Raw genomic sequence first — 23,620 nt, 5'->3', positions numbered from 1 at the left:
GTTTTGTGAAAAATGTCCTGGGTAATTTGATAGGGATTGCACTAAATCTGTAGATTGCTTTGGGTAGTATGGCAATTTTAACAACAATTAACTCTTCCAATCCAAGGGCATGGGATATAATTCCACTTACTTAAATCATCTTTAATTTCCTTAACCAATGTTTTCTAGTTCTCTGCATATAAGTCTTTCACCTCCTTGGTCAGGTTCATTCCTAAGTATTTTATTTTTTTGAAGCAATTTTAAAAGGTTTTTTTTTTTACTTTCTTCTTCTGATATTTCATTATTAGTGCAAACAAATGCAACAGGCTTCTGTATGTTACTCTTGAATTTTGCTATTTTGCTGAATTTGTTTATTAGCTATAGTAGTTTTTGTGTGGAGTCTTTAGGTTTTCTTTAAATAATATGTCACCTGCATTTAGTGACCGTTTTACCTTTTCCCTTTCAATTTGAATCCTCTTTCTTTCTTTCTTTCTTTTTTTTTTTTTGTCTGGCCGTTATGACTAGGACTGTCAATGCTATGTTAAATAGAAGTTGTGAGAGTGGCATCTTTGTATTGTTTCAGATTTTAGCAGGAAGGCTGTCAACTTTTCACTGTTGAATATTATGTTGGCTGTGCGTTTGTCATAACAGCTTTTAATATGTTGAGGTATGTTCCCTTTATACCCACTTTGGTAAGAGTTTTTTATCATGAATGGATGTTGAATTTTGTCAAATAATTTTTTTGCATCTATTGAGATAATCATGTGATTTTGTCCTTTCTTTTGTTGATGTGGGATATCATCTCAGCAAATGAGTTTTCTGATTTTAATTGTTTCCTCTTTATAGTTCCTAGTTCCTTTTTACAGTCTTCCACGTTTCTACTGATAGTCTTTCTTAGTTTGTTCAGTATTTTTATTATTTCCTTTTGAACTTGAGAGCTGGGAGACTGGAGAGGTCTATTTCATTATTTGTCCTTTCAGGGAATTTCTCTTGTTCCTTTAATTGGGAGTGGTTCCTCTGCTTTTTCATTTAACTTGTATTTCTCTGATTCTATGAATTTAAGAGTAACAGTTATCTGCTCTGGTCTTGAAGGGCTGTTTTTGTGTGGGAGTGTCCTGTGTAGCCTGCATGCTTCTAGCGTTTTTGTTGTGAGGGCTGTTTTTAGTATAGATGGCTTCCTCACCTTTCCTCCCTGTGTGCCAGCCGTTACCCCCTGGATAGAGGGTGTGATTCGTATTGTGGTGACCAGAGTGGGGTCTACTCTTCGCTCTGTGGTTGTCAAGCCCTCTTGGGGGCTGGGTCTGCTCCCCGCTTGTTGGAGTAGAGGCCCCCTGATCCACTTCTGAGCTGCTGTGTGAGGTAGGCATGACTGGAGCACTTCCACTGGGAGAGGAGCCACTGAGTATTTCTCTGCAATGTCCACCAAGAAGTGCCCTCCGTGGTGTCACCTGTCATCTGTCGTGCAGGCTCCCAGTGTACACTTTTGTTGGCTCTGCCCTCAGCCCCACATCAGCCGTGGGAATGCAAGCAGTCTGCCCTGGTGCCCGTTAGGCGCTGCACTAACCTAGGGCAGATCCATTGAAGTTGGTCACCAGGACCTGCTGTAGTTATGTGTAGCTGTGCACCTGGATCCACCATGGGCTAAAGGGTCAGTCCAAATACCAGCCTCACCTTCATGTGTGCATGCTCTCTGTTAACGCTGGACCTGGCTCAGCTGTGCACCAGCTCTCAGGGGGGCAAAGCTGCCTAAGCTCCCTGGGACAAGGCTTAGAACTCAGCTTCACCTCCGAAGTCTCATGGCCCCTTGTACTGGGCTCAGACCTCGGCCCTGCCTCCACCTGGGGGCAACCCACCAGTGACTGCACCTTTCTAAATTCCCACAGGCAGAGCCATCCTGATCGAGAACAGAAGAGGACCAATATGGCAGGGCCCCGCCCCTTCTTTTGCATGTGCTAACAATGGGGCTTTTTATGGTGGACCTGGGCTTCCTTGCACATACTCCCAATCAGCTCGACCCACACTCCAGCCCCTTCAGGCTGTCTCTGTGCAGCCAACCCTTGTCTTCCCAGTCCTCTCCCTGGATCTGTCCTCTGGAGCCCGACCTTCAGGGCCCAGCCCCCACACATACCAGCAGGCTTGTGTCTTGGGCTGGGGAGGGCAGCAGGTGGCCTGCATCCCGCTCACCCGTCTCTCCCTGTTTGGCTTGCAGTGAACCAGCAGCTGTGCTCTCCTCCAAGCCTTTGAAGTTCCCTTTTTGTCCCAGCTGACCTCTCCACTGGTAATGGGCTCCCTAGGGTGAGGGAACTTTTCCTCTTTCACCGCTCCCTCCTGGGGCACAGGTCACATACCGATTCTTCTTTTTTTCCTACCCAGTTATGTGGAGATTTTTCTTGTAGCTTTGCTAGTATAAGATCTTCTGACAGATCAGTGGGTTTTTTGTGAGAACTGTTCCACATGTAGATGTATTCTTGATGTTTTTGTGGAAGAAGGTGAGCTCCATGTCCCTCTCCACCATCTTGAAGCCCCTCCCCTAGTCTTTCTTTGTCTTTGATAACCTTGTTACTTTTGAAGAGTACAGGCTAGCTATTTTGAGAATGTCCCTCAATTTTAGTTTGTCTGACTTTCCTCACAATTTAAAAACACAAGTTAAGCATTTTTATCAGGAACTTCACAAGAGATGCAGTGCCTCTCTCAGGAAATCACATCATGTCGGTTTGTACAATTATTAGTGATACCGTATTTGAGCACTTGCTTACAGTGGTATCTAATGGTTTTCTCCATTGTAAAGTTACAGTTTTTTTCTCTGTAAGTAATTTTCAGAGAAAGTTTCTGCAACTATTCAGATATCCCTTTCCTCATCACACCTTTGCCCCTTTGTTTTGACATCCACTGATGACTTTCTAAAGCCACCATTCATTCTAAATTTACTAGTAGGCAGTCTATTGTAAAGAAGAGCTTTCCCTCTCTCCTATCTACCTATTCATAATTTCCATCGTGGAGTCTTAATTTATTCAGTAGGTTATAATCACATTACCTATTTTGATGTTCCCATTTCCTCTACTCTAGCCAGTGGAAGTCCACTCAAACTGGCTTTATGTCCTTTTGACTTATTCCTATAATTCTTTGAGAACTTACTTATTTTTTGTCAAAGCAAGATGTTCCAGGATCATCTTGTATCTTCCTGAACCAGCACTGGAATCAGCTGTTTTTATAAAAAGTTCTGGTTTCTTTTAGTGGAGAGTGGTATGTAGTAGAAACTATAGTTGTGCTCATTGCTACAAGCATGTCATTTCCTTTTAGTCCTGCTAAGCAGAAAGAACTAGAAAAGACATGTCTCTGTGCGTATTTTTATATCCATTTATATATATATACTTATGAAAAAGTGAGTTTATACTGAACCTGCAATTACAATTCAATAACAAGTTCTAGTCTTCCCTTTTTACAAATTTATAACTATTCACCAACAGTGAGAAACCTGCCTTGCACTATCCTCATTTTTTTTTTTAATTTGCTCAAGCCTAGGATACCAAAAAGGTTGTTTCTAAATTGCTAACCCATTCCACTGCGACAATACAAACCTACTTATTGGAGCTCAATATCCATTTACAGTTACTTTTAGGTAAAATTTAAATACATTAAATGCACAAGATCTAATGGGAACAATTCGATAAATTTTGACAAATGCACACATTGTTGTTACCCACACTCATAATAAGGTACAAATATTTACAGTCGTCCCAGAAAGTCCTCTCACTCAGCCAACAGTGTCCCAAAAGAAAGCCACTTTTATGGTTTTATTTTTTAATGGAGGCACTGGGGAATGGTTTTATTTTTTAAAGATTAGCTTTCTTGGCTAAGTATTTAACAATTAATTTTTGTAAACAGCGGATTCTTAAAAGAAATTTTAGAATATTTTAATTTCTTGTAGATGGATGTTGACCTATGGTATATTCTGTTTTAGATAAATTAATGAATATAATACATCTTGAACCCAAATGAAATGCAGGCTCTTAACACAGCCTCTACTGACCACCCCCTACCCCCAGTCTGGCTCACTATACTTCAGCCACACTGGACATCTTTCAGGTCCTCAACCACATCAAATTATTTTCCACTTTGGAGGCTGTGAATTAGTTGTTTCCTCTGCTAGAACACATTTTGCTTAATCTCCAATTATCTCACCATTTCTCATCATTCAAATCTTAGCAAACCATCACCTACTCCAAGAGATTGTTCCTAACTACTCTGTCTAATGTTGCTCATCACTTTTCCTGAGTGATTCTCTGTCACTTCCCCTGCTTTATTTTCTACATAGCTCTTATCACTCTATTTATGAACTTACTTATTCATCCTTTGTTATTCCCTCAGCACTTAGAATAATGTGTGGTAAATGTATGTGTGCACGTGTGTGTGTGTGTGTGTGTGTGTGTGAAGGAAGGGGTTCGATAAATATTTATTGGATGAATGAAAATGTCATAATTTCAATTGTTACTCTTTATTAAATATCTTCCTTAGTCTCTGAGAATCCGGAAGGACAAAATATTTTTCTTACACAGATTATTAATGAATATAAATCAGTATTTCCTTACTTTTTCTTTCTTTTATACTTTTTACTTTGCTTACTCTTCTAATGAGCAAATGTATAATATCTTACTGTGATATAACTACATGTAAAAAGTATATATTCATTGGGGGTTTCTGGAGCAATTACTCAGAAAAAAATATTTCTACTTTGAAGTGATGGAAACATTAAACATTAACAATTTAGCTTACAAAAGCATGTATCTAGTTAGAGCCATAAAAGAATACTGTCTCTTTCCAAATGTGGGCTTTAAACCTGGCCAAAGGTTGCTTCACTGGGAGACTGCTCAAGGCACTGCCTTTCATGGAAATGAAACTGGATTTTTTCCCCTGGGGTAACACAAGTAAGAAAAAATGTGCCATTAGGGACAGCTCCTGTGGGACAGGAGCTGTGGACTCTGGAATATACTCCTTTGCTCTGAGACAGAACACAGCTGTTCACACTTACAAGGACAGTTACAAGCAAGCCATTGAGTTTGGCTTTGTGTTCATCTACTTGTTGTTTGATGGCTTGGGGTGGAAAGAGTGATCATTCATAACCGGATTAATTTTTGCTCATTTAGAGTTCACAGATTTTAGTTATGGCCTCAAAATATCTTTTCATATAAAACATCTGAAGCGGTTTCTGGATTTTCACTTATTTGTTAACCTGAAAATCCCAGGAAAAACTTTGACAACTCTTTGATAGTTTTCTGGATGGAAACTAATTTTAAGAAATGCAGTAGTTATAATTACAAAATTGATTCTTCTCTATAGAGGCAACATATATTTTGTTTGTTTGTGTTTGTTTCCAAGGAGCATAGCAGCCACTGATCATGAACCAACAGATGCCAGGAAATCCTTTCCTTGTTTTGATGAGCCCAACAAAAAGGCAACTTACACAGTGTCTATCATCCACCTCAAAGAGTATAAGGCACTTTCAAATATGCCAGTGGAGGTGAGTATTTTTGTTTTATTTATGCAGCTAGGCTGTTTACAATATCAGATAAATTAACTGATTTGTTGTGAGAGAACCCACTGAAGTCTCAAATTAAATATGCTCTACTAGCTTATTTAGAGGCTTGAAAATACACTTGGTCAATCTCTTTTCTTTGAGCACTAGAAGTCTTTAACCTAAGATATCACAGTCCAGTCAAAAACACCACATTGGGCTTTCTAAGCAAGAATGAATACAGTAGACATACATCAGCTGGGCTCTGCTTAAGTGAGAGAATCTCCTAGTCATGACAAATCAAAAGCAAACTAGTGGAATTACAGACATAAAAATACTTTTGTTTTCAGTTGAATATACACCCAGTTTTCAAGATAGAGCTACTGCAAAAAATCATCACTTAAATCTTGAAGTATAGACATCAGCTCCAGGGAGCACCATACCCATAGGTATTCCAGCGAACAAGAAGTACTCATTAAATGTTAAAAAAAAATAGGCCACAATAAGTTCTGTTTGAATAATTATTAACATGACTCTTTCCTCTGTTACTGCTCCTCCACCCCATAATGGGCAACACAGTTAACTAGAGTGTCATTACTTCAAGGTTGAGGTTTATTATACCTTATATCTTTGACATGTAAAAGGATCAAGCTCACCCTTAGATATAATTGTCACCTACCTGATACCAGAAAAGCACTGTGCCTACGTTATATCTTGCATCTTTCTGTCCCACTATCTGAAATATCATCATTGAAATTCATCTGTTTTAATTACAGATAGCCCTTGAAAAAGCAAACAAAAGCTTTAAGAGTGTCAAAAAGTAAACCATCACCAGCCTTCCATGCCTCAGCATCAGTCAGGTTATCAACTTTTCTTCTAGTGTCAGACACCTGGACAATTGAGTTTTGATTGGAGAAGAGGAAAAGATGAACTTAAAGTATGACATACTAACGCAGAAGCCTGGATCAGAGTAAAATGCCATCAGAATCTTTTGGGATGGAAGGGAGAAAATGAAGGTTGGAGGAGAAAAAGTGCAAACTTTACTAACCTCTGCTTAAGATTTCCCTACATGACATTTTCATTCTGCAGAGTATACTCCTTCACCTTCACCTAGTTCCAGAAAATAGTCCTGGAAGAGGGTGAATATTCTGGGTCCTTAGGAGATTAAAGCTACTAGGTTTGTATTGTAGAGTAACTTTGCTGGGGTTCCAATACTACTCTACAAGCACATGCATATAACATGCTTGCTTTGTCAATGATGCATTAAGTTCCGGTCCAGCCTCCTTCTCTTAATTCTTTTTTAAAGCTTCCCACTGCAGTGTGACTTACTGTGTGGCTGCAGGGCATATGGAAATGTTTAAACAATGGGTAGCAGGAATTAGGCAAGTATTCATGGATGAAGTATTTAGATCTGGTGACTGGCATTGAGGAAAGCAAAGTTGGCATGGATAGAAAACCAGACAGGTGGGGTTGGTAGTTGATTCAAGTAATAAAATCCTTCTCTCTATCCATAGCAGTGACTTTATGGATCTCTGATGGAGACCACCAGACTTGGAAAAGACAATCAGACATCCTGCTATGCCTGGTACAGCCATTGCTCTCCTGCACATAGTCAGTCAGCAGATACCTGCTTAGTTCTTCCTGTGTGCAAGGAACTGAGCACTAGCCTATTCTTCATTAAGAGGTCATGGTATCCGCTCAAATATTATGGTCAGGATTGTGTGTTTAATGTAGAAAGAGAAATAAATTCCTGTCCAGTTTATATCACAAAGTTGTATTTCTCTTTGAGAAGCTTAGTCCAGTATATAGTTCTGTCACTCTGTCACAGCACTAAAAATAAAATGCATTTTTCTTTAGTTTTTTAAACATCACCATTTTGGGGTAGAATTGCTTTTTACCCATAAGCTTTGACAAAAGACGTCTGACTAGAATGCCAGATTTGGAGCAACTATTTGTCTTGTGCATGATTGGTCTTTTTATAAATAAAAGATTATCCCTTGTTTTCGATAGAAAGAAGAGTCGGTGGATGATAAATGGAATCGAACAACTTTCCAGAAGTCTGTCCCCATGAGCACTTACTTGGTGTGCTTTGCTGTACATCAGTTTGACTCCGTAACAAGAATGTCAAAAAGGGGAATACCTGTGAGTACCACTGTATTTTTTAAACTTTACCACCTATGCATTTGTGATTTTCTACTTTTTTTGAATAGTTTTTTTTCACACAACAGACTAGAAAAGCCCATTGGTCACCAGGATCTGTGATCCTAATGATACACTGAACAATATAGAAAAACGTAAGCCAAAAGGGCCCAAGTGGAAAATGAAACAACAAAATAGCCATAGAAACACATAGCCTTGAATTATTTTAAGGGGAAAATTCACTATAAATCCAAAGCTAGCTCCTAAGTATATCAGCACAAACGTATTAAACATTTCAGTATGCCCAATTTAGTAAAACGGTTGGGTGTATATGTTTGGGGTCCCAGATGGAGACCAGAGGGAGAATAAGAAACCAGAGGTAGAAAAATATTCTTCAAGTAACTAAGCACTGAAATGTCTGTGGTGCCATTCTGATATGTAATTCTAAATAGTGTGTCAAAAAGCGTTTTTTAAAAGTATGAGAAGATATAAATAAGCTTTTTAAAAGTCGAGATGATGAACTTAATAATTTTCTTCGGAAAAGCTAAATACTTTTACTTAATTATTTTCCTCAGTTTGGAGGCCCCTATTTTGCTCAGGCCCTGAACACTTGCTAGGCTGTCTAATGGTTAGTCCACCTCTGTGCTACATATTATATACATAAAACAAAATGCTATATAATTCTATAAGAAAGAAATCATCATTATCACTTTACAGAGGAGAAAACTGAAACAATGAGCTTAGATAATTTGCTCAAGATCACCCAAGTGGCAACTGGTGGAATCTCAAATTCCAAATTCTTTTCAAACAATGTACCCTGCTCCACCTTCTGAAATGTGATATTCTGAAAAATATCTTTACCTCTTCACCAGTCACTGGAGGGAAGAGATGCTCCTCCCTCTACCCCATATACAGAAGACAGACAACCAGAGTTTTTCCTCCTGCAAAAGCCTGTAGAGCTCTTTCCTTCAAAAGTTGAACAGGATCTTACAGGAAGACTTTAAGGCAGTTAGTGTGAATGTCAATTCAAGATAAATTTCACCTCTTTGGCATTTGAGAGGCTGCCTGACTGGCTCCCTACCCACTCACTCTAAGTTGGAATCTAGCACTTAACATCCAAGTACAAATGTTCCAGTACAATTTCCTACTCCAGAAAACCACCCTACTTAAATCCACTTAAATGTAACATCAGCAGGAACCCACACCAGCCTCACAGAACTACATTCTTAGAGCTGAAAAGACAACATAAGACAAACAGGCATTTGAGGAAAATAAGCAACATAAAAGAGAAAATCCAAGACAAACAAACAGAAAAGCACAGTGTGAGTAAATAGTAACAGCTAGGGAAACCAAAAAAAGCCATAAACAATTAGACATTCTCACACATAAATCCTTTAATTATTACACTCAGAGATTCAAGAAGATACGATCATCATAAGATAAGAATAGAAAGCTATGGGAAAACAATCAGAAATAGCAGAAAAAGTTTAAAAACATGATTTCCAAAGCATGGCCTCAATCTGACCCCCAGGAACCTGTTGCTAATTCCTTCTAAAACTAGAGCTCAATAAACTGATAGCTTTAGTTCCTACACACTGCTTTGTACTTTCACTAACTCCACAGAGATGCTTATATTGTTTGAAGCCCTCATATGTCTTGTGGGTTTTCCACTTTTATATCGCATCTGTCATTTCTGTAAGTTAGGAACAATGCGGGTATATCAAAGCATCAATTTACTACATGATCTAGAGCCAAAGTGTCTATATTACTTTTTCAGTAAAAAAAAAAAAAAAGAAAGAAAGAAAGAAAAGAAACTAGTTAGTTTTTGTGTAATATATTTTTAGTAGAAATTTCATGACTCAAAAGACCATTCTTATCTACTCTGCTTCTGTCAGTATTATTCTGGTACATTTATCACCTGCTATTCATAATGAGATTATACTGTGCAATTCAAGAAAATAATATCCTGATTACACTCACCATTCTGGCAAGAATCTCTTTATATCAGTAAATACTGAATTGAAGCCTATGTTCTTCTTAATTTTTTACCTGTAGTAGTAGATATTAGTACCTGAACCATTCACTATGCTTAAAATGTCCTTGATGCTCATGAGAAAATTCAGATTAGAGGACCTAATCCTAAAAAACTGTTAGGAAAAAAGATAACCAGGTTTGGAAGGTAGCTCAAAAGACTTAACTCTGCATATTTTCTTTTCTGAATGTTAGTTGCCTTACATTTTTTATTGAGGTATAGTTGGTTTACAATATTATATAAGGTTCAAGTGTATGACACAGTGATTCACAATTTTTAAAGGTTATACTCCATTGACAGTTATTATAAAATATTTGGCTATATTCCCTGTGCTGTACAATATATCTTTGTAGCTTATTTATTTTATACATAGTAGTTTGTACCTTCTAATTGCCTACCTGTATTTTGCCTTTCCCCCTCCCCTCTCCTTACTAGTTTGTTCTCTGTATCTGAGTCTGTTTCTTTTTTATTATATTCACTAGTTTGTTGTATGTTTTAGACTCTGAAAATAAGTGACATCATATAGTATTTGTCTTTTTCTGACTTATTTCACTAAGCATAATGCCCTCCAAGTCCATCCATGTTGCAAATGGCAAAATTTTATTCTTTTTTATGGCTGAGTAGTATTTTATGGCTGAGTATTGTGTGTGTGTGTGTGTGTGCATGTGTGTGTGTATATATATATATATATATATATATATATATATATATATATATAAATCACATCTTCTTTATCCATTCATGTGTTGATGGACACTTAGGTTGCTTCCATATCTTGGCTATTGTAAATAATGCTCCTGTGAACATTGTGTGCATATTTCTTTTTGAATTAATTTTTTCATTTTCTTCGACTATATACCCAGAAATGGAATTGTTGGATCATATAGTAGTTCTATTTTTAGTTTTTTTGGGAAATTCCATACTGTTTTCCATAGTGGCTGGAGCAATTTACATTCCCACCAACAGTGTACAAAGTTTCCCTTTTCTCCACATCCTCACGAACATTTGTTATTTGTGGTCTTCTTGATGCTAACTTTTCAGAATGAGCTTGATTTTTATAGCATTTTAATAAATTACAAAATTTTTCTTTCTTTCCTAGAAGGGCTATTTTAAATTAAAGGCTCTTAATCTTCTCTGAAGAAATGTATTTAATTCAAGAAGCCATAGAAGACTGCTAATGATTCTTATTCTTTATTCAAATTTATAAAAATAATATTAATAAAAAATAAAATAAAATTCTATGAGGTAAGGTAGATTTCTTAAATGTTTGTTTAAAAAAAAATGATACCATAGTAATGATAATCACCAAGCATCAAACAACTTAAATTTTGACTTAAATGAGAAGTCAGCTGCAAACAAATGTTTTCTGTAACCTAAGTAATGATCTGGGTTTCTTCTCAAATAGTACCTTATAGCAGCTGAGCTCTGGAACTCAAAGTTCTGAACACATTTTGAACCTTCAAAGCCACAGCAAAAAAACAGTCCTTAGTCACCCAAATTTCAAGCCAAAATTTTGTGTATTTGTAATCATCTATGGATAAGAGGCAAACTAAGATTTAGGAAGAATGTATCACATCGTTGTGATAAAGCAGTCACAAACAAAACTTGAAAAAAATCCCAAAGTATCACTGTTCCTTTCTGCTAAGTATTCCTCCTCCCCAAATGCCTGCCTACTGCTTGAAGAACATTACAAGGACATAAACTTATAAAATTAAGTACATTTGATGACATTCAGTAATACTATGTACCTTAAACATGCATTTATAGAATTAAAAACAATATAGAATTCTTTTCTCTTTTTCATCCTGGCTATGTCAGCATCGATAATAAAATTTAGGGTTCCTCCAATCAGAATGTTTTATCTGTCTTTATTGAGCACCTACTGCGTGCACAAGGAGTATGCTAAGCCCTGAAGGCAGTAAAATATGCTAAGATAACTACACTCCAACTGAGATGTGCAACAGGGGCAGTCACCTATGTCCTGTGGCATCCAAGTGTGTTTTCAGTTCTTTGCTGATATATCATCTCTTTGAGTGCCAGAGATCTCACCTTCTCACCTGTTTTAGGAGGCCCTGCAAGAGTCTTGGGCCATATAAAGTGATGTGTCTTTTGGAACAGTTCAGATAAGAGGGACAAACCTCAAGAAATGAACAGATGCTAAGTCTGCTTGATGATCGGCAGTGGAAAGGCAGGCTGTTGTCGATGGGTAGAGTGACCATACATTTTATCATTTACAAAATATAAATAAGAGAGGTGTTATTAACTATGCTGAGATGAGAGGTGTGAACAGATAATCAGTAGATTTACCTTCCTGGGATATTCCTGGGCAAACTGGATGTTTGGCCACCTTTGTCAGTCGAAGACACTCAGCAGACAAGGACAACAGGGCACAGTAGATCTGCAGGGCCCCCAGATGGTGGTGGCAAACCTGCAAGCACTGGATGGGCTTCTGACCAGGGTGGTGGTAGCAGTGGTGGCTGCCATCTGTTCAGCCTAATTCCCTCTGTTCACATAGTCTTTCCAAGTTCAGTGCCTTTCATCTTAGACCCTAACATGCCCTTCCAGAGTTTTGCCCCATCAACCTCAGTACTCCTCTCCTGGTTCACAAAAGTTTCATCTAGTTTATTGAGACAGAGCCGGCTGGGCCTCCCTCCATTCTCTTCCACACTGTTGTTAAAGCATAAACTCTGTGGTTTTCTTTTTCCTCACCTTCTGTTTTTATTATTAAATGCCTTTCCAACCGGGCTCTTGCAAATCAAAAGGTTTTGGCTTTCAAATTTATTGTGTGGGCATGAAAAGCCTATTCTGGGGTCAAAAACTTAACTTTTACTCCCCCCCCACTTCATTCTAATAATATTCCTAATGGTAATGTGGATACCACAACGCAATTTTCACCCACATATAAGGAAGTCCAAAGAAAATTAGAGGTTAATCATTCAGTGTATTATCTCTAATGATACAAATGTTCTTGATGGACACATAAAACTATTACATTAGCTTATTTAATGCTCACATTAACTATGAGGTAGGTATTATATTTCTATTTTGTAGCTAGAGAAAGTCAGGTTTCATTCTTAGGCACAGAAAAAAGTAGTAGAATGATATAGTAAAACAAGCTGCACTGAAGTCTAGTGTCAGTTTTATCTTCATTTTTCTCATGTACACAATGAGGAAGTTTATTTTTAAAACACTTCAAACTCTAAAATTTGAAATAGAAGTCTACGATCCTTATCTAAAACCTTTGTGACTTGTACACTGGAATTCAGAAATTTTCAGATTTGTGAAAGGTACTATTGAGTAACTACAGCGGGATCTGGGGCAGCACCTTATATATCAAACAGTAATATTTCTGCAGCAATATTTTTGTACTGAGAAAAATAAGAATTATTTTAAAAAACTCCTATCAGTTCAGGTTAGATGATACTACCATATTAGTTTGCTTAGAACATATGAAGAACTTTAGATTTTCAGAACTTGTTGGATTTTACAGTTGTGGAAACTGGACTAATGAAAGGATTGGAAGTTATCATCAGTGATGCAAAATATTTTATCTTATTATTAATAGTGTCAGATTCATAAAACTGATATGTAGAGTGGAACATTGCATAGTAAGTGCTTATCACATTATCTGGAAATTTTTAGGTACTCAGACTAATAAGTAATCATAATGATTGCACATAAAAGAAATGACAGTAACCAATTAGAATCAATTATCACAGCTTAAATTCTCTCTCAAATTCCTGGAGACCCTTAATTAAAAGGACAATATTAACAACTCTAAAAGCCTTCTTTACCGTAGATTTCCACAGGATAAGAGAAAAGCAACAACAACAGTGATAAAGCAGATGTATTACAGAATAATCAGCAGCATATAGGCTTCAGAAGGCATAGATTCTACATCCAACACTAGCCCAGCAGATTCAGTGCTTTGAGCCATGACCAACAGTATCCAACAGTGGTATATCTAGAAAATTTAATTCACTCAGGGATTTTACTATCTTTAAAAAGTAAATATATGAATTCATGCTAGGTTCTTGAAGCTGTACAAACTTCATATATATATGCATACTTATGTGTATATATGTATAAAATTTATACAAAACCTTTATATTTAACCTTTAATAGAGTCCTTAATGATAAAGGTATATGTGACTTCTTAGAAGTTAAGAAGAAGAAAGAATATACATGGATATCTCCCTTTTCACCCCATGCTATTTCAGTATGGTTAGCTACATGCTTAAAAAAATCATCTCAGTAAAACAAGCAAGTAAACTAGAAAGACAGCAATCATTACTGAGGAATGACAACTCAGGAGCAATTTACTGAACTTCGTCATGGACAGAGTGCTGAGGCTTAGCGGATGATAGAGGAGAGTCAGCCACTTCTACCAAAGCCCACAGAAAGGAATCTTTAAAATAAAAATGTTTGTGATATATGGCAGATAGGACGCATACATATGCTTTAGCTAAGGACATCACAATGTTAATGGGCTGTATCTATATATTCTGTGACTGCTTAACTCAGTTGATCAAAGCAGTGGTCATAAAATATGATTGATGATGCTTCAAAATAAGGGTCATAGATCACAGGTGACCTGCAGACTGGCCAGACTGTAAAGGAAAACATACTTCTGTGTGGTGTTGAGCTTCTCAGAAACAAAAGAGGAAGGGACTACTTTTATTTTGATTGAATTTACATTAACATCAATCCTGTTGAAGGACACTGCATGCCAGCATTGCTGCTGACAACAGAAACATGGAGAGTAAGAAAACCCAGACAATCTCAGAAGCATTCTGACGGAAGGGAGTCCATCTACCAGCACAGGCAATGAGAAGGTACTGGTAGAAAAAGCACAGGGTCTTTCTCCTCCCCGTTGCTCCACTGAAGGTGGGGGACCTCACTGTTACCTCTTCTTCCTCTTTCTCAACCCTCTTTCACTCTCCAAATATGTGCCACACAAAAGTACAGAGTGTGTAGACAACAGTGGAGTGGGTCAAGAGGAACTACCCTTTCTGAAGGTTTTAACAGAAGGGAACAGATGTGGTAGAAATTCTGAGGAAGTACTGACATACTAATCAGTTCACAGATGAAAAATTCTGAGCATCTCAGTTTACAACACAGCAATCCTATATGCATGTGATGGTTTTGATTTCATAGGGGGCAATTACCTTTGCTCTGTTCAGTGGCCACCAACTGGATCCTTGGTTTCACTTAACTTCTTAAAAGAGACATGTGGTTGTTCACAAAGAGAACAGGAGGTCAGTGAAGAAATGTATCACCTCTTCTGGAAAGCAAATAAATAAATACATAAATAAATTTAAAAAAACCAAAACTTAAAAGAATGATGGAGTGATAAATGAGTCAGTTTCGTAGCCTTGAAGATGAAGATGAACACGTCTCTGCTTATATCAATAAAGGACGAATGTCAACTACCCAGTAGGTGTGAGAACAGTGAGCCAGCGCTGGTGGTTTAAGGGATGCTTTTTAGAAACTCATCCTTGAAATTATTGGATCTTCTCTCTGTTCACCATGTCTAAGAAAAGATGTGTGTCTAAAAAAGAAGATCAAAACTAACAATGCATTTGGAATAATAATAAAGGAGGAAGGCAGGCATAGTTTCTCTTTCTTTTTTCCTATTTTCAAATGACGAGTCACCTGTCCTGTTTAGGTAGGTGGGACTGAACTTACCAGATGGCTGCATCTTTTGCTTTACTTGAGAGTTTTGAATCAGGCCTTAGATTAAACAAATATACTTCATTTGAATTCCTCACACACTTCTTTAAAAAACACTTCTTTTTTTTTTCTAGGGCAGTTTTAGATTTACAACTAAATTGAGAGGAAGGTACAAATATTTCACACAAACCTCCTGCTCTCACACATGCATAGCCTTCCCCATTATCAGTATCACTCCTCCAAAGAGTACATTTGTTACAGATGAATCTACATCAACACACTGTAATACCCAAAGCCCATAGCTTACCTTAGGGTTCACTCTCAGTGTTGTATGTTCTATGCATTTGGATAAATGTATAATGATAGATATCCATCATTACTGTATCAAAGTATTTTCACTGCTCTAAAAATCCTCTGTGCTCTACCTAATCATCTCTCCATCCCTTATCCCTTGGCAGGGCAACCACTGATCTCCTTACTGTCTCCATAGTTTTGATGCTTGCAAAATGTCATATAGTTGGAATCATATACTATGTAGCCTTTTCAGGTAGGCTTCTTTCACTTAGTAATACGCATTTAGGATTCCTCCTTATTTTTTCAGTTTCATAGCTCATTTCTTTCTAGCACCGTATAATATTCCATTGTCCACAGTTGATGTGGTATATGAAAGACATCTTGATTGCTTCCAAGTTTTGGCAATTATGAATACAGCTGCTATAAACATGCTCGTGCTGGACGTTTTAAACTCTTTTGGGTAAATATGAAGGAGCACAATTGTTGGGTCATATGGTAAGAGCATGTTTAGTTTTGTAAGAAACTGCCAAGCTGTCTTACAAAGTGGCTGTACCATTTTGCATTCCCACCAGCAAAGTATCAGAGTTCCTACAGCTTCACATCCTCACCAGCATTTGGTGTTGTCAGTGTTTGGGATTTCGGCTTTCTAGTGCGTGTGCCATTTTAATTTGCATCTTCTTGACGACATATGATGTGGAGTGTCTTTTCATATACTTGTTTGCTCTCTGTGTATCTTCTTTGGTGAGCTGTCTAATAAGGTGTGTGGTCCATTTTTTAATCAGGTTGTTTATTTTCCTCTTGTTGAGTTTTAAGAGCCCTTTGTATATTTTGAATAACAGTCATTTATCAGATGGGCATTTTGCAACTATTTTCTTCCAGTGTGCAGCTTGTCTTTTCATTCTCTTGACATCATCTTTCACAAAGCTGACTAGGTTTTCTTCTATGCTATCTCCTAGAAGTTTTGTAGGTTTGTGTTTTACATTTAGATACGTGATCAATTTTGAGTTAATTTTTGTGAAGGGTGTGAGCTCTAGGTCTAGATTCATTATTTTTACACGTGGATGTTCAGTTGTTCTAGCACCATTTGTTGAAAAGACTATCTTTGCTCCACTGTATTGCCTTTGCTCCTTTGTCAAAGGTCAGTGACTATTTATGCGGGTCCGTTTCTGGGCTTCCTATTGTCTTGAATTGACCTATTTGCCTATTCTTCTGTTAATATCACATTGTCTTAATTACTCTAGCTTTACAGTAGGTCTTGAAGTCAAGTAGTATCAGTCCTCCAACTTTATTTTTCTCCTTCATTGTTGTGTTGGTTATTCTGGGTTGTACATGCTTAGAATTGGGAGGTAAAAAGTCTGTACTTGCTTTGATTTATAAATTATGTCATGGCATAAAATAAATCCTAGAGACTTGGAGCTGTAGGTTATCAAGGTGTAGCTTATCAAGATGCTTCCCTCTCAGGGAAATTTTGAATCATTGTACTTTAGACTCTGAAGTAGAATAGTTTCATATCTGTACTTTGGGTAGCAATGGATAAAAAAGCACAAGTGGAAAACATGTGTCTAAGGGCCCTTTTAGATGTGAAAAATCACATGCTTTATTTCCTCAAAGATAACTTACACAGAGATAGATATGTAGATAGAAACATAAATATTAAGAAGACAATATATGTTCTAAATAGAAAAAAAAGGTACTAACACTTAAAAATATATCAGACACTATGCCAGCCATTATGTCTTACATTATTTCTAGTCATTGAAATTACTCAATGAGTTATGCAGTATTGTTTTCCTTTACATGAGTCTCAGAGATGTGAAGCAATTTGTCCAAGACCACGTAGAACTGGAATTCCAATTAGACTTATCTGGCTCCAAAGTCCACCTTCTTTCCACTATGTCATGTGTCATATCTTTTGTGTTCTATCAGATGAAGAATTTTCACTGGATTTTTCTGTGTTTTTTTTAAATAGCTCACTATATATGTCCAGCCAGAGCAAAAACACACAGCTGAATATGCTGCAAATATAACTAAAAGTGTGTTTGATTATTTTGAAGACTACTTTGCTATGGAATATTCTCTTCCTAAATTAGGTGAGAACCATTTTTTAATTTTCTTATATTTAATATTGCCTTTGTTTTCATCCAGGTTAACTCACTTTCTCCAGTTTTAGCATCCTTAGTTAATGGTCATCTCTTATTCTTTTTATTATATGCCTATACTATGTGCCTCATACTTATTAGATGCTGAAAGATCCATTCTGGATTCCTCCAAAAATAACATCTATACTGTTTTTACCCAATAAATGTATAGTATTTTACTTTCAAATAAAGATGTAAGTATATATGTAAAACTGCAGACATCAGTAATAATGGAGCCATAAACAGCAACCTAGAATCAGTTGATTTCAAAATCAGTACCCATCCCAATAGCTTACACTGCCTCCCTACCATCAGTGAGCTGATAAATAATGCTGTCAGAGTTCCATGTATTTCCAGTCTTTCCACTATTGCACACAAACTCTAGATTCTCCAGCAGTTAAAATGAAACACTGGTGCTCCTTCCATAAATATTTCTTCCAACATTGAGGAGGGAGTGGAACACGTTTTCTTTTTAAAATAAAAATAGTGCTATAATCACAATGATGTGGATACAATACTCCTATCATTAGCAAAAGTGGTTTTAGCAAAGACTTTAAATGTAAAGCCCATAGAGATGTCTGTAGGGATGAAATGAAGGCAACCGGAAAACAAACCAAACAATAGTTGACTTCTCTATTTCTGTTTCTCTCCTTACTTTAATAAATTACCAGTGCAAAGCAACTGGAATACCAAACTCTCTACATGGCAATGGCTGTGACCAGGTAACTTTCTGGATGCTACATTTAAAAAAAAAAAACTGCTTAACACATACTTGGGAAGGAGACAGGAGGGGAAACAACTTTTCACCAAAGTTGGAATAAGTTAATAAAATGTTGAGCACATTAATTAGAAAGTCTTTTTTTCTCTTTATTTCTCTTGTACCACTCAGGATAACCTGGGATGTGGAAATCTCACAAATGTATTTCTCTCTTCTCTTTTCTTCCTCTTTCTCCCTTATTCCTTCTTTTTCTTTATACTTTCATCTGCATTTTCAACCCTTTCAGAATTGACTTTATCTTAGACTATCCTGACAATTGACTTCTGTATATATTACACCCCCCCCCAAATTAAAAGCACTAGAGCTAATTAATTATAATGTCAATACTCACAGGGAAATGAGGTTACAAAAAATTCCTTTTGTTCATGAGTTAGGTACATGTGACACTGTAACATTATGGAAAATACTGGCCCTTCGGGAGAATAGTTCTCCAACCTTTAAGTGGTATTCTCATGACAAAATAACCAAATCTAAGAATGAAAATAACACTAAAAGGAAACTTCTGTAATTTTTACCTCCATTTAAGATGTATCCATTTTCATTCTTTTATAAAAAGCTTTAAGTATTTTTATTTTAACCAGAAAGGACCTTTTCTTAAATTTTAGATGAAAATTTAATTTATTTTCATGTATGTGCCTCATTTAAATTGTATGTAATAATAAAGTAATTCCATCTTTATCATAGTTTATTAACTGGAGAAGCTGTGTTGTGCCCACTGATCAATCTCAACCTTTTCTGTCTGGGGATTTAATACAGAACTGATTAGCACTGCCTCTTCCTGTCAGATACTCTGTGTAAGATGATAGGTCCCAGCAAAAATAAGGAATAGAATGTCTAGACAGAATTCAACACTTCAGACCTGAAAGGGAATTTAGAGAGAATATAGTCAATTCCACATTGATCCAACTAATGTAAGTATGGTAAGTATTTAATTAGTAGGGAATCAGGTTGACCTCAAATTGTACAGAATTAGGGAAAAGTGAATTTTGTATTCTCTAGTAATCTGTATCCTTGGATCGAAATATATTTCCATATGCTGGGAAACTCTACACTTCTAAGTGTTTCATTTTCTCACTACTTTTTACAGCATATCCCCCCAAACAGAAGCTCGGTGTTATTAAAGTGAAAGTCATGGGGAAAAAAGCAAATAAAAATGAAATACATAAAGGAACAAAAGACATAGAATTATAGAGGACTTGAAAAGGGCATTGCCATTAATATCCTTCTTAAAAAATAAAAGACACATTGATACCTGGAGCCAACAGGAAAAGTTCCATGGAAATTTTGAGTTCATTAAGACTGAAAAGTTTACACAAATAGATGATTGTTTTTTACTCTAAGAATTTATTTTTAGCCTTTTTAAAATACATTCATCCAAAGAACTTAATTTGGTAAGAAACATTATGAACACATGGAAAGAATGTTTCTCACCAGACTTTCTTTTTCCATAGATAAAATCGCTATTCCAGATTTTGGCACTGGGGCTATGGAGAACTGGGGACTCATCACATACAGAGAAACGAACCTGCTCTATGACCCTGAGGAATCAGCCTCATCAAACCAACAGAGGGTGGCCACTGTGGTTGCCCATGAACTTGTGCATCAGGTACAGAACCTTAGCATCAACTTAGCTTGTTTTAAAAAGTGGCTTAAGACCAAAGGAATAATTGAAATTAATAAATACTTCGTCTTAAAGAAACTTTTAAGACACATTGTTTTGCCTTTAGTAAATACATGAGGCCTTCCTAGAACTTTAAATATTCCCAGAAATACCTAAATAAAGGCAATAAACTAAGGAGAATTTAAGATCCTTTAAAAACTAGGGACATAAAACAAGAAATAAATGCTAAGTATGAAGACTGCCTCTTCTGGGTCAAGTGACAAAATTTACATGAACAAATGAATCTTCTGAAATTATTTAGGTCTCTCTACCAAAGGCATGAGAATTTAACTATCTCTTTATTACTTATAATTTCAGTGGTTTGGAAATATTGTGACCATGGAATGGTGGGACGACTTGTGGCTAAATGAAGGATTTGCTTCCTTCTTTGAGTTCCTGGGAGTAGAACATGCAGAAAAAGAGTGGCAAATGGTGAGCCCTAAACATATAAGTTCCAAATCTGTTTTCCTCCTGCCAAGCAGGTTGAAGCCTTTGGACTATGACAATGGCCCTGAGTTCAGGGCCAAATGCAGTGATGAATTGGGAATTCCACTGGGAGAACGAGGTGGAGCCAGCTGGCTCTGCTGAACTACATCTCGCTTAGAGCCTCTGCCCAGGCCCTAGAGGGCAACTGACCACCAGGATCTGAAAATACCATGGGTAGAGTCATTCAAGAACATGTGCCAAGGCAGAAAAATATCTAGCTTAGACAATGCCAACTCTGTGTTCAAGAAAGTACCTGTAGTGCTAAGCCTTTGAAAAATGTCTAAGCCTAATTTTACAGATGACTTACCTTACACAGGTTGCTGAAATGATTTGGTAAAGAGGTTAGCACACAAATTCAGTAGTTAGACTCAGGTTCAGATCCTGGACACATCATTTCTGAGATGCTTTACAGGAAATGTGACCTTGAGCAACTTGCATATCCTCTCTGAGTCAGTCCTCTCCTTTATGAAAGAAGAACATTGTTCTCCACCCTGTAAGCTTAAAAGCTCCCCAAATGTACATGTAATTTCTATTATTATAGCATGTGTCCCTGAGGGGCCTAGAACAGAGGCTTCTATGAACTCTACAGACATTTTTTCCCCAAAAGCCACATCTGTTTTTATTTGTATTTAGATGGTGTAAGTATTCTCATTAGTGTGTTTATATAAAATAAGTGTGTGGATATGTTAAGCAGTCTTACAGAAGGTCGTGTACTACACAGAGTACTGCCCTCTACTGGACAGAATAAGAAGAGTGTTAGCAGCTTCAAGAGCTAACAATTCAAATGCCTTCTTTTAAAAAAGATTTTATATATATATATATTTAATTTTAAAAATTCTAGTTCTTGAAGATATATAGGGGAGGGAGAATCAAATACTTAATAATATTTTTAAAACAATACATTCCTATGTCAATCACTGCAATCCTTTCCAAATAAAAAATTACTTTCCTAAACAAAAAAACTAAAAACAGAGAAGAATGTTAGATGCTTGAAGCACTTGTAGTTTTCACAACCTGCTTCAAAAAGTGAAAAATTTAATTTGCAAAAATTGCTTCTTTAAAAAGTAATCTACATGAGGCCTTCCTAAAACTTTAAATATCCCCAGTAATACCTAAACAAAGGTAATAAACCAAGGAGGATTTAAGATCATCTAAAAACCAGGAGAAAAAAGCAGAAAATAAATGTTTCAGGGTTTTTCAAGAATGGAACTATTATTTGGGCCAGCTAATTCTTTGCTGTGGGGCTGCCCTGTGCATGGTAGGACACTTGGCAGCATCTCTGGCCTCTGTCTACTAGAGGCCAGTAACCCTCCATCCCAGTTGTGAAACCAATAATGTCTCCACATATTTCCAGATGTCACCTGGGGGACAAAACTTCCCCTAGTTGAGGACTATTTATCTATGTTGAAAACTGTTGACTTCATAAATTCTGAAATTAAACTGTATAAATGAAAATTATTTTGTCCTTTATTTTCCATAAAGTATCCCTTCTTATATCGATATTATAAGAAGTTATAACACTTTAATATTGTTATATTATACATAATATAATATGTAATATTTTTACATTCAATTTTTAGTGTTTCAAAAACACCGATTAAATATCAGAAGAATTTAGCTTTCAGCTCTTAAATGAAATTTAATCACATGATCCAACTCATTCATTCTCCATCCAGTCACTCATTCTTCATTCAGTGAACATTATGGAGGACCCAAAACTGAATAAAACACACTTCCTGTCCTTACAGAAGTTCCCAATTTAGGGTCTAGTGGAGGAGGGGACAGAGAAACAAACATACATTGCAAGAAAGCTGGATAAGTACCACACTAGTGGTGTGAAAAATTTTTTCAGGCGAAAAATCTGATGCCCAGGAAGGTAGTATGATTTTCCATAGTCACACATAGACAATTGGAAGCACAACCAAGATGAGAGTCAAATTTCCTGACATTGAGAACAAGATTCTTTCTTCTTACCTAAACATTTCAGGGGCCCCAAAATTAAAATCCAAGTGAAAATTACCTTGATTGACAGTCATCACCTGCCAATAGTACCTTGCTTACTGTACTTTCCAATTCACAACATTGGAAACTGTAAACTAATACAGCATGCTAGTTCTTGGAAATATTTTTGATTAAGTAAGACCAATAAAGCTTTTGATTTTTTATTAGTAGTGATTTAATAGAGCTAGATTTCAGAATCTAACTGATCAAGAATCAAACTAATAGCAGCTACTGTGTTAGGTTTTCCCTCTGTGCCAGGTACTATGTCAAATGCTTATCACGCATCATCTCATTAAATCCTCTGCACATTTTTAGAAAGTAGATGCCATCATTACACTTATTTAATGAGTGAGGGAAATTACTTAAACTTGCAGGTCTAGAAAGTGGAGAGAATGAGCTTTGGATCTAGGAAGCCTGACTAGAGAGCTAAACCTCTCCACCACACCATTTTGCCGAGAAAACTTAGGACTGGAATTAGAAGGCAATTGTTAGAACTAAAGCAAAAGCTAATGTTTTCTTCAGTCAATTATGAATTATCCAAATTCTAATGATTAGTTGACAGATAAAGACCACTAAAGCATCAATTTTTGGCAAATCAACATGCCTCCTCACTTAATTCTCAGACAAATCTGTGAGGTGGCACAATCATGCCTGTTGCATAGATATAGAAACAGGGCTTGGAAAGTTTGGCACATGTTTGAAAGTCACACAGAATTAGCAGAAATAGAATTTATACATGCTTGTGTCTTCTTGGCCTGCCAGATAGGGGTGAAGTCAAAGGAGTTATGAATAGGAGATGAGAACAGAATCAGTGTAGTCCAATCAGTGCAAAATAGGATTGATTTTAACATCTAAATCCTTGTTTTAACTAATATGAGTCATTTATGTTTATTTTCCCACCAGTTTGTATTATAAAAATGGTATTTTG

At 36.6% G+C, this 23,620-nt stretch overlaps 1 protein-coding gene across 1 annotated transcript in view; it reads left to right on the top strand.

The window, feature by feature from the left end:
• ENPEP (glutamyl aminopeptidase) overlaps nt 1-23,620 on the top strand; it is a 75,230-nt gene that overhangs the window by 8,846 nt on the left and 42,764 nt on the right. Inside the window, exons 2-6 of the mRNA XM_006212039.3 lie at nt 5,356-5,497; nt 7,502-7,633; nt 17,599-17,719; nt 19,997-20,151; nt 20,524-20,637. Of these exons, the coding sequence (XP_006212101.1) occupies nt 5,356-5,497; nt 7,502-7,633; nt 17,599-17,719; nt 19,997-20,151; nt 20,524-20,637 (664 nt within the window). The remainder of the gene's footprint in view (nt 1-5,355; nt 5,498-7,501; nt 7,634-17,598; nt 17,720-19,996; nt 20,152-20,523; nt 20,638-23,620) is intronic.

Source organism: Vicugna pacos, chromosome 2 (genome assembly GCF_048564905.1).
Source record: "Vicugna pacos chromosome 2, VicPac4, whole genome shotgun sequence".
NCBI classification, from domain to species: Eukaryota; Metazoa; Chordata; class Mammalia; order Artiodactyla; family Camelidae; genus Vicugna; species Vicugna pacos.
Note: the sequence above shows the minus strand (reverse complement) of the source record. Positions and strands in the feature narration are given on the sequence as shown.